Genomic DNA, 12371 nt, shown 5'->3' with positions numbered 1-12371 from the left:
TCTCTTCACCCACCTGCTTTCATTCTGGCTTGAGTCTCACCACGCCTTTTATAGTCTGGTGATAGCATGTAAGAGAATGGTGAATTTGGCTAGAATTTGAATTATGTTACATTATTTGATGATCGTCTTAGTGCTATATTAAAACAATACCTCACCTGAATTTTTTTTTTTTATTTCTTTTAAGGAACTATGAAAATTTGGTAAACACTTTATTAGATGGTGTGGAGCAAAGAAATCTGTAAGTGCAAAATTTTTTTTTTTAATGTTTAATTTTGAGAGAGAGAGAGAGTGCGCAAAGGCAGGAAGGAGCAGAGAGAGAGGGAGACACAGAATCTAAAGCAGGCTGCAGGCTCCGAGCTGTCAGCACAGAGCTCGATGCAGGGCTCGAACCCACGAAACCATGAGATCATGACCTGAGCCGAAGTTGGACGCTTAACCGACTGAGCCACCCAGGCACCCGCCAGTTTTTTTTTTTTTTTAATGTTTATTTATTTTAGAATGAGCACGCACTTGTGAGGGGGGCAGGGGCAGAGAGAGGAAGACAGAATCCCAAGCAGGCTCTGAGCTGTCAGCACAGAACCCAATGCCGGGCTTGAACTCATGAACCAGTGAGATCATGATTGAGCCAAAATCAGGGGTCAGATGTACTGAGCCACCTAGGTGCCTACAAAATTTCTTCTTCTTTTCTTTTAAGTTCTCAAAGCTTTTACCTTAAATACTGTAGGAGGTTTCTTCCCTGAAAGCAGTGAATGACTGTGTCAGAAAAAATTACAGTCTGATTCATGAATTGAAAGAAAAGTAACAGGTGAACTTTGGGGCTAGTGATAGGAGTGGTGTTCATCACTATACTTATTTTAATTCTTAGGATACTTAAAATTACAATGTTTCAAATACAGTTTAAAAACGGTTTTAGGAGTGATATGTTTTGTGATTTTTTTTTTTTCTCTCTTCTTTTTAGGCCTTGGAAATTTGAACATATAGGCATTGGGCTTCTGTCTCTACTCTTGAGAGATGACCGAGTGTTACCTCTTCGTGCCATACGTTTTTTTGTTGAGAATCTCAACCATGATGCGATTGTAGTCCGAAAGGTACTCTATTGTAACTGTAGTCTTGGGTTTGAGAATTTTTACCTCACCTGAAGCTCTTAAAGTCTTCCCAAGACACTTTGCCTTGAAGTGTATTGATTTGAAATTTATCATTGTTGGTTCAGGGATGATAATTATTTAAAAAAAAAAAAAATTTTAACGTTTATTTATTTTTGAGAGAAAGAGAGCATGAGGGGGAGAGAGACAGAGAGAGAGGGAGACACAGAATCAGAAGCAGGCTCCAGGCTCTGAGCTGTCAGCACAGAGCCTGACGCAGGGCTCGAACTCACGAACCGTGAGATCATGACCTGAGCCGAAGTTGGACATTCAACCGATTGAGCCACACAGGCGCCCCGGGGATGATAATTTTTTATCCAACAAATATATGAGGACATGTTCAGGCAATGTGCATTTCAACACTGGGGATATAGTAGGGAACAAATTTATAGATTCATGAGAAATACTGATTTTGAAAAATTAATGACAGGTATGAAGTCTTACAGGAAGGGAAAGATACCTGAGGATACAACTTTTTGGTTTTATTCACAAAGTATTAGAGGTGGAGTATATAATGGGGCTGACCCAGCCAGGTGCATTAGAGAAAGACCTTCAAGAAGAAATGTCTAGGCTAAGATTTGAAGTATGAGCAGATACTGGTTTAACAAAGAAAGTATGGAAGTTTCCTAGGCAGACTAGCACAGGTGAAAGTAAGAACGTTCAGTGACTCATTCCCACTCACATTTAGCACTCACATGGCTGTGCTGCCAGATGTCAACAGATGAGGCATTTACCTGCTTTTGAAAGAAGCAGAATCCAGCCTCTGCTTTGATCAAGACAGGCAGCTAACTATTCAAGAGATTTTAAAATGTTGATACATGTACCTTACCTGTTTCTTTTCTAGATGGCAATCTCAGCTGTGGCTGGTATTCTTAAGCAGCTCAAAAGAACCCACAAAAAGCTGACCATCAATCCTTATGAAATGGGTAAGTACTACCAAATGTAATTAATATGCTGTCTCTCTCTCTCTCTCAAAATAAATAAATAAGCTTTAAAAAAAAAAAAAAAAAAGATGGATTCTGGGGCACCTGGCTGCCTCAGTAGGAAGAACATGTGACTCTTGATCTTGGGGTTATGAGTTCGAGCCCCACCTTGGGTGTAAAGATTACTACAAAAAGAAATAAATACACCTTAAAAAAATAGATGGACTCTATATCTTCATAATAATATGTACCTTTTGCATACTGTCCACAAACATGTTATCTACTTATTTATCTAACCAACCAGGCAGTTATACTAGTTATTTATCAAACTGTGTTTCACAGACTTAAAATAACATTAATTACCAAATACCATTATCATTAATGTATCACTATGTTAAGTGTTTCTCTGTGGGTGGTAGGATTAGAGGCAAGGTTAATTTTTTTCTTTATTCCTTACTATATTATCAGATTTTCTGAATAGTAATCTAATGAGAATGGTGCGCAGAAAAAATAATGAATTAACTTGGTTTTAGAAAGAAAGATGTCATTTCTACTCCTCTGGCTACCACATTTTTTCTATCCCTGAGAGCTTCTGTGACATTCGGACAGCTGTCTTTAGTCCTCTCCCACCCCATCTTTGGGAGGGGAGTGTATTTATGCACCACCATCTTTTTGGGGGAACACTGTAAAGTGGTGTTTACTAAACGTGGGAAAGACTTTCATTACACTCCCTACTACTAATCTTGTTTTATCCTCATTTGACACATGTTTGTAGGTCCCATAGTAAATGAATATTTAATGGGTCCAAAAAATGTGCATGTATAGAAAGAATGTCAAACTACACATGGTAAAATGTTACAATTTGGGGCATCTGGGTGAAGAATATATGGGGATTCTTTGAGCTCTTTAAGCGTGAAAATAATTCAAATCTAAAAGGTTTTAACAAAATTAATCCTTTAAATTTTGGTAAAAGGGCTGAAGTATGTATCATACTTAATCCTCTACCCCCCCCCCCATAATTATCCCATTAATGGGTAATGCCTCCTATATATGTGGTCTTGCCTTGAGCGAAGTTTGATAATCTTGTTATGAAGACAGAGTCACACTAGTAGTATTGATTAAAAGTTGAGAATCATTATTGCATGCATTTTTATTCATTTTATTTTATTTTTAAGTTTATCAGATGTAATTGTCTCTTTCTTAAGGTGGATATTCTAAACCTACCCAAATTCTTGCTGGTGATAGGCCTGATAATCATTGGTTGCATTATGATAGCAAAAGTATACCGAGAACCAAAAAAGAATGGGAGTCAAGCTGCTTTGTGGAAAAAACTCACTGGGGATACTACACCTGGCCGCAGTAAGTGGCAGCTTGCCATGTACATCGTTAAACAGCTTGTCTCGGATATAATTTGTTTTATCATTTTGGATGTTTGGAGAGATTCAGAGGCACTTAAAGCAGGTAGAGGTACATGCCACCAAAAACACACAATCTCTTTCTTTTTTCTTCTTCCTTCTTCTTTTTCTTTTGCTCCTACTAATGCTATGTATGCCTCAGTCCTGCCTTTTTCTTTATCTTTCCACTGAAACCCTTAGCCTTCTTAGTCCCACCCTTATGCATCTAAGGAGTTGTTAATAGCTGCTCTAAATTATATTCTTACCAATCACTATTACATATGCCTGAACCAGCCCAGAGAAATACTTATTCTTATTGTTGGCTCCAAGGACTTAATGTCACACAGTGACCAGATAGATTTTTAAGGCCAAGATTGTTAGCGATGTACTTATACCCGCAAACTTAGCATCTGATTTAGAGTTCATTAAAAGTGCCTTCTAATGCTCTCTATGAAGCTCTACTATTTTTTCGATATGTATTACAAAATCAACTCTTACTGTGTAGGAATATGGTTGTTTATGCTGGTGTGGAAGAGCAGCCTAAGCTGGGTAGAAGCAGGGAAGATTTGACAGAGGTAAGCATTCCATTTTTACTGTGTGTAAACACTTACCCAGTTCACATGAATCTTACTTTGGGCTTCTGATTTGTTTTCAAACTGAGTTCAGTGTATTTCAGGATATCACTAGGTAAACACTGATAAACATGTACTCCCCATTCTGTTAGGGCCTATTGACAAAAGTCTTTGTATTTAAGGTTACTCTCATGTTACTACCCCAGTTTACCTGGGTACTGCTTTATATAGTTATCTGCATGTTGCTTGTATCAGTTCTGTGTGGTAAGAAGCTTCTTGAGGGCAAAGATAATGCCTGGTTTTTAGGTGGGTTTTTGTTTATTTGTTTGGCTTTTAATTTTTTATTGCATATAAATGCTGGATACTCAGTAATTAGATGTTTGCAGATTTAAGTTGAAACCCCTTTGTTTTCATAAAGCTTATTTCTCCACCATTTTGAAAGTTGGTTAAAGACTTGTAAGTTAATGTGTTTCTCAAGTAAGTTAATGATGTAGCTTTTTTTTTTTTTTTTTTTAAGTAAGCACTGTGTTTAATGTGAGGTTTGAACTCATGATCCTGAGATCAAGAGTCCCAGGCTTTACTGACTGAGCCAGGCAGGTGCCCCTAGCTTTTATTTTATAATTCAACAAAGTTTACCTTTTAACTTGTGATGTTTTATAAATAATGGAAATAATTTGTTGGGGTCTGGTTTATAGTTTGGGGGGTTTTCCTAAATTATACACCAGAAGGCACAATAGCTCTGTCTTCATTTCACAAGCAGCCTGATTATGGAATTCAAACTTGAAGGTCTGAAGGAAAAGTAAACTATTACGGATTTAGCATTTCTAGCTGATGATATTATTTTGGTTGTAGAAAGCCTCTATGAGAAGTAAAAACTCTTTACAACAAAAATAACAGCCTACTGTTGATAATTAAAACTTTACAATTGAATTTTGATGTTTCAGAATCCTGTTTTTAAATAGATCTTAAACCCTGAATGTTGTTTTTTTTTTTTTTTAATTTTATAGGCTGAACAGATTATATTTGATCATTTTTCTGATCCTAAATTTGTTGAACAGTTAATTACTTTTCTATCTTTAGAAGACAGAAAAGGAAAAGATAAGTTTAATCCTCGCCGTTTTTGCCTCTTTAAGGTAAATGTGTTATTTAATATCCTTCTTCATAAAGCTTAGTGACTATCAGTTTGTTGGTTCATAAGTTTTAAAGTCACAATTGAGTTTGGCCATCTGCCGTCTTCATCTAAAATGGCTCTGGAAGGGGCGCCTGGGTGGCTCAGTCGGTTGAGCGTCCGACTTCAGCTCAGGTCACGATCTCGCGGTCCGTGAGTTCGAGCCCCGCGTCAGGCTCTGGGCTGATGGCCCGGAGCCTGGAGCCTGCTTCTGATTCTGTGTCTCCCTCTCTCTCTGCCCCTCCCCCGTTCATGCTCTGTCTCTCTCTGTCTCAAAAATAAATAAATATTAAAAAAAAATTTTTTAAATGGCTCTGGAAGTTACCCCAGTCATAGTGATCTTAGCTTAAAGTCTAGGAGTTTTTAAGAAAAGCCTTTAATATTTATCTCTAATATTTGTAATTAGCAGCCTAAGGAGAAACCCACAAGACTATATGCATTTGATGTTCATTTGAGTTTTTTGAGGTGTGTGATACTTTTAAGGTCAGAAAAGTTAGTGATTTTGATTTCATTCATTATATTTTAATGCGGTATGTAAAGTAACAGTTTTTATTTTAATTTATAGACATTGGTAAAGCATTTCTACACTTGATGTTAGCCAAAAGGCTGAGAAGCGATTGTTAAAGCATTTCTAAAGGGAAGAACACTTGGGGTTTTATAACCACAGTAGTAATGTAAATAAACACAAGCATATTATCATTATAATGGAGTCATTTGAACACTGAAGAACTTTTTGTTGTTGTTGTTTTTATAGGGCATATTCAGAAATTTTGATGATGCGTTTCTGCCAATTCTGAAGCCCCATTTAGAACGTTTGGTTGCAGATTCACATGAAAGCACCCAGCGATGTGTTGCAGAAATTATAGCTGGTTTAATCAGAGGTTCTAAGCATTGGACATTTGAAAAGGTGATGTATTTGTGCAGCACATTCCCTGTTAAAGCTGTAATACCCACTTATGTAGCATTTCCCAACACAGTAAATATTAATACTGAAAATATGAAGCGTTCAAATTCCATATTGCTTTTGAGTATAGATCACAAACTAGTGGTGTAAGGGCAACATTCATTATCTTTTGGAATTTGAATTATTTGCCATCACTAGGGGAAGAACCCTAAATAAAGATTTCAATTACTCTTGAAAAATGGGAAGATCCTGATACTGGTCCTATGTTATTGCATTGCGTCATGTGTGCCGGACATGGGCTTCTCCCCTTATGAGGTGTTCTCTAGCTTCTCATTAATTCCTTTCTCTTAGGGGCTCCTGGGCAGCTCAGTCAGTTAAGTGTCCAACTTGATTTCAGCTCAGGTCATGATCCCAGGGTTGTTGGATCCAGGCCCACATTGGGCTCTGCACTGAGAGCGTGGAGTCTGCTTCAGATTCTCTCCTTCTCTCTCTGCCTCTCCCTGGCTTGCGAGTGCACATTCGCGCACACATACTTCCTCTCTCTCAAGAGTAATAAATAAACATTTTTTTAAAAAATCCTTTCTCTTAGCCTTCTTGCTCATCTGCATCACTCATTTAGTCTTACAGTCTGAGTCTGACATCCTTTTTTTAAGTATCCCTCTTTTTAATTGATAGATTTAGTTTTATACACCTACCCTAAGGTTAGTTTCTTAGCAAGATGGACTAGATTGAAAATATCCAGAATGCCAAAATACAAGGCAGGCCACCATTTCCTCAAGGAAGAGACGCAGCTGCTGGTTTTGGCAGACTTAATTACGCATACTTTTTGGAATTTGTAATATTGCCTTTTTCTTGTTCACATATCATGGAACAGTTTTATTTAAACATGTCATACATATCCTTGTCATCCTGTCTCTGTCATTTTGTAGTTACCTCTTTTCCAGAGCACATCTCCTTTCTTTATTAGTTGTTCACGGTACAGCTTTCCCCGCCCTCCCACCGCCACCTCAATGCCTGATGCTACCACTGGAAATTTTATCCCAATCCCTCCCTCCCCATTTGTCCTATGTAGGTCCTTTTGACTAAAGTGCAGTCCCTGGACCTGCAGCATGGGCATCACTCTGGAGCTTGTTAGAAAAGTAGGATCTCAGGTCTCACCTTGATCTAATGAATCAGAATCTGCATTTTGTCAAGATCTCAAGGTGATTTGTATTCTCAGTAACCTGTGAGAAGCATCTATACACATGTATTTGCAGTCTCTGTATAAGAGCACTTTTAAAAGGCTTTTTATAGTAATCTAAAACTTGGAACTTGAAGATTATACTTCAGGCTAATACTGAATTGTATTAAAAAGTCGTTGCTTCTCATATTAGGACTTAATCAAGTGACCTCGATAAGTATACGAAACTTAGAAAAAAGAGGTTTTGTTTCAGTCCAGTGTACTATGTTACTCAAGATTTTTAAAAGGAAGCTTTTCAGTAGTATGAGATATTGTAAGGAACCATAAAAGGTGTCTCCTCTTTTCTGAATAGTTCACTTTTATACATGGGTATTATGATAACATGGTGAAGTTACTTTTCCTGGATTATGGGTGTTCTAAGAAATAATTTAAATAAGTATCAGATCATGTGTCTGTGTGTATTTCTAGGTAGGGAAAGATGGTTGAAAAGAAATGTTCTGAGTATGTCATTAACTTTTCTCCATGTATTTCGTTTTGAGTAGGTGGAGAAGCTTTGGGAGCTTCTTTGCCCTCTGCTTAGAACAGCACTGTCCAACATTACAGTAGAAACTTACAATGACTGGGGAACTTGTATAGCAACATCCTGTGTAAGTTCTGCTTCTTTTTGTGTCTAACTGATCTATTCAAACTATTTCATGCCCTTTCTTAAAACCTGTGAAATCTCATTATATCTCCTGAGTCTTGAAATTTTTCTTCATGTTTTTGTCATCTAACATAATTGAAGATGGCTGTTTAGCCTTTCAAATAAACCTTGAGTGATAATTCTTAAGTGATTATTAATTACATCTTCTTTGTCATGGTAATGCATTCTTAGATTAAATGGCAAATTGTATCATATATCTGGAAATGTGACTTACATATAGTAAAAGCCAGATGATACAAGGTTATATAGATGTTACTTTCCACACTAAATATGTCCCTAGCTTGTAAACTTTGATTTAAAGACAATCCATTTAGCTAAGAACAGTTTTCTTACTATTAGTCTTTCTAACATGAGCTATATTTGGATTTGACTAACCTATGAGTTTTAGTTTGATTTTCTCCCCTCATACTTGTATTTATTTATAATACTGCTAAAATAACAGGATCCAGGGGCACCTGGGAGGCTCAGTGGTTAAGCGTCCACCTACTGGTTTCAGCTTAGGTCATGATCTCACAGTTCGTGGGTTTGAATCCTGCGTCAGGCTCCGTGCTGACAGTATAGGGCCTGCTTGGGATTCTCTCTTTCTGCCCTTTCCCTGCTCATGTACATGCTCGCTCGCTCGCTCTCTCTCTCTCTCAAATAAATAAACTTAAAAAGAAAATTTTTTAAACTAACAGGATCTGGTATATATAGAAAATTGTAGGACCCCTCTTTTTATTGTTATTTTATGTTTTCAACACAGGAAAGCAGAGATCCCCGGAAACTTCATTGGCTCTTTGAGCTACTGTTGGAATCACCATTGAGTGGTGAAGGAGGATCCTTTGTAGATGCATGGTAAATAAAAAGAAAACTTAACAAGGTTAACAAAAGATTTTGCAACAAAAGATAACAGCTTTGCTCTTGATGTGTAAATGGAAGTGAACTGTCTATACTCCTAAAGGCTAGATGATGTAACTGTTTTCTTGTGAGAGATGAATGATCCAGTTCAGTACAACTTATGACACTAAGTAGAGTTATTTCTCCAGCTGGGAAGAAGTAGAAATGGAGGCAACCTGAGCAATTCAAACAAAATTTAGATTCAGCCATCTCCGCTGTCAGATCTTTTCTTTTGGGGCCGCTTTTTTATGCCATGACAACACTAACTTCTTCATCACATCCTCTCCTTTTTCACTCTTTCTTATTAGGAAAGAACAGAGTAATCCTTTCAAGGAAAAGTATTCTTGGTGTGGGATATAAGGAGCTGGAAAAAATTAGTAGACTAGAGAAGGAAATCTAGGTAATCTTGTTAACAAGAATAACAATTTGTTGCTATTACTATTTAATGGGGAATATTCTGATGCTTAGAAATCAATTCATATTCTCAAGTCAGTATTTCTTTTGATTATGTAGTAGTGGAGATGAAATGAGAATACAGAGAAAATGATGCAGTAAAAGTAATAAAATCTTCATAAAGGTGCTGTTTTGAATTGTCCATTTTATTATTTATTAGGTAAGAAAATGAAACAATTTGAAGTAGGGTCTAGACTCCATTAATCTATACTGTCATATGGAAAGGCAGGGACAGGCTCTAACACGACTGTCCTGTGCTTTAATTCTAGTCGACTCTATGTGCTGCAAGGTGGCCTTGCCCAGCAAGAGTGGAGAGTGCCGGAGCTATTGCACAGACTACTGAAGTACTTGGAACCCAAACTCACCCAGGTTTACAAAAATGTTAGGGAAAGAATAGGGAGGTAGGTATTATTTTCTCTGTGGTATGGTATACTTCTTGAGTTCTTTTTTTAAATTAAATTTTAGCGTCTCATAGTACTGGTTATGTTATATTGAATTCCATGGTACTCTTCTTCAAGTTGTGTTATATATTGTGTTTGGGACACTAGACAGGAGGCCATCATGTAAAACAGGACAGCAGTGAGCTCATAAGCCAGAGGTGAGCATTTGACTGGTTCTCAGTGCCTCCAAATTCTAGGCACAGCACGAGAGACTTTCTCACAGGAGTCATCATTCAAATATTTATTTTGCTTGGGTCATTGCTTTTGAACCTTAGTTTTATTGATAATGTGGGATTTCTTCTCATTGTACATATTTCATTTCACAGTGTGCTGACCTACATATTTATGATAGATGTTTCTTTGCCAAACACGGCGCCAACAGCATCCCCTCGGGTCCCTGAGTTTACTGCTCGAATTCTAGACAAACTGAAACCCCTCATGGATGTGGATGAAGAAATTCAGAACCATGTTATGGAAGAAAATGGAATTGGTGAAGAAGATGAACGGACTCAAGGCATTAAACTCTTGAAAACTAGTGAGTGGCTAAAATTAATAGAAACTCACTTAAAAACAGACAATTTATAACTGGGGGCGGGGGGGAACAGAACAAAACAGACATTTATTTAGATCATCCTTTTGTCGTCCCCCTTATTTTTACCTTGGTAAAACATACATAATATAAAATTTACAGTTTGGTGGCATCAAATACATTCACGTTGTTGTACAACCATTGCCTTCGTCCATTTCCATTACTTCATCTTGCAGAACTGAAGCTCTGCACCCAATATTCCTATCTGTAAATTCTTGTTCCCACCCTCCCGTTGCCCTGGCAGCCACCATTCCACTCGGTCTCTGAATTTGCCTATTCTAGGTACTTCATATAAGTGGAATCATACAATATTTGTCCTTTTATGCCTGTTTTTTTTTTAACTTTGCATAGTGTTTTCAGTATTTATCCATTTATCTGTTGAGGGACATGTAGGCTATTTGTGCCTTTTGGCTACTGTGAATAATGCTGCTGTGAGCAGTATTGTATGGGTATCTGTTTTGAGTCCCTGTTAAATTCTTTGAGATATTGGAAGTGGAATTGCTGGACCATATGGTAATTCTATGTTTGACTTAATTTTTAAGAGCAACCAAGCTCTTTTCTTCTGGCTGCACCTTTTTCTATTCCTACCAGCAAGCACTGCAAGAGGGTTGCATTTTTTTCATGCTCATGCCAATACTTGTTTTCTGTTTTTTTGACTTATAACTATCCAGATGAGTGTGAAAAAGATAACCCCGTGGTTTTGATGTGTTTCCCTAATGATCAGTAGTTAAACATCTTTTTATTTGCTAATTTCCCCCCCCCCTTTTTTTTTTTAATCTTTGGAGAAATGTCTCTTCAAGTCCTTTGCTCATGTTTGGACTAGGTTATTAATTTTGTTATTGAGTTGGAGATCTTTATATATTCTGGATATCAACCCCTTATCTCATAATATGATTTGCAAATATTTTCTCAATCAGTGGTTTGTCTTTTTACTGTCTAATATTAGTATCCTTTGATGTACAAAAGTTTTTAATTTTGATGAAGTCTAATTTATCTATTTTCCCTTTTGTTGTCTTTGTTTTTGGTATCATATCCAAGAAATCATTGCCAAATCCAATGTCATGAAGTTTTTCCTTTAAGTTTTTTTTAAGAGTTTTGTACTTATAGTTCTTAAATTTAGATCTTTAATCCACTCTGAGTTAATTTTTGTATATGGTGTAAGGTGAGGGTCAACTTCATTCTTTTGTTGATGGGTACCCAGTTTCCTGGCACCATTTGTTGAAAAGACTCATTTCTTTATTGAATATGGCACTCTTAGTGAAAATTAGCCGTATGTGTGAGGGCTTCTAGACTCTCTAGTTTATTCCACTGGTCTATATGTCTGTCCTTATGTCAGTGCCACACTATTTTGAATACTGTAGTTACTAGTAAGTTTTGAAATCTGGAAGTGTGAATCCTCTAACTTTGTTCTTTTTCAAAATTGTCTTGGTTATCGGAGCTGTCTTGTTATTTTTATATTTAAAATTTTTTCAAGCATTTTAAGTATAAACAACTAACTTAGTTATCACTTTTACTGCATGAAAATTAATGAAGGCTAGTTTTAATTTGTAGTTGGTGTTGCTACTTAGTAGGTTATTAATAATTTTGCTGATTCATTTTTTGAGAGTGGCTTTGGTACCCTAGTTGGTTGACACCCGTTATTGTGGTTCCTGTCATCATGCTGATTAGTGAGTGTCTAATTTATGAAGTAACGTAGATGATCTCTTTCTTAGTATTGAGAGTTAGTTACCGGAGTTATCAGAGTGACTCTCTGACACCAGTACTACAATATTATTCTACTTTTTGCTCTCTGACTATATAGCAAAGACTGATTCTGTGTGTGTTTTCAAATAGTATTGAAATGGCTGATGGCTAGTGCCGGAAGATCCTTCTCTACAGCTGTCACAGAACAACTTCAACTTCTACCTTTGTTTTTTAAGGTAAGTTTATGGCTGAAATTAAGAATGCATCACCCTCTGTTAACTAACTGTAATCTAAATAACAACTTGGAAAGGAGGGGAAAAAAAAGAATGCATCCCCTTCTGACC

General features: G+C 36.9%; 1 protein-coding gene across 3 annotated transcripts in view; it reads left to right on the top strand.

The window, feature by feature from the left end:
• The window catches only part of PSME4 (proteasome activator subunit 4), a 97907-nt gene that overhangs the window by 69717 nt on the left and 15819 nt on the right, over positions 1-12371 (top strand). For all 3 annotated transcript variants that reach the window (XM_049650251.1, XM_049650249.1, XM_049650250.1), the window contains 12 exons: positions 185-238; positions 959-1088; positions 1987-2068; positions 3271-3424; positions 3965-4034; positions 5039-5164; positions 5954-6106; positions 7826-7930; positions 8729-8820; positions 9585-9716; positions 10082-10290; positions 12178-12263. In XM_049650251.1, coding sequence (XP_049506208.1) covers positions 185-238; positions 959-1088; positions 1987-2068; positions 3271-3424; positions 3965-4034; positions 5039-5164; positions 5954-6106; positions 7826-7930; positions 8729-8820; positions 9585-9716; positions 10082-10290; positions 12178-12263 — 1393 coding nt within the window. The remainder of the gene's footprint in view (positions 1-184; positions 239-958; positions 1089-1986; positions 2069-3270; positions 3425-3964; positions 4035-5038; positions 5165-5953; positions 6107-7825; positions 7931-8728; positions 8821-9584; positions 9717-10081; positions 10291-12177; positions 12264-12371) is intronic.

Source organism: Panthera uncia (assembly GCF_023721935.1).
Source record: "Panthera uncia isolate 11264 chromosome A3 unlocalized genomic scaffold, Puncia_PCG_1.0 HiC_scaffold_11, whole genome shotgun sequence".
NCBI lineage: Eukaryota > Metazoa > Chordata > Mammalia > Carnivora > Felidae > Panthera > Panthera uncia.
This window is presented reverse-complemented; position numbering and strand designations above follow the sequence as displayed.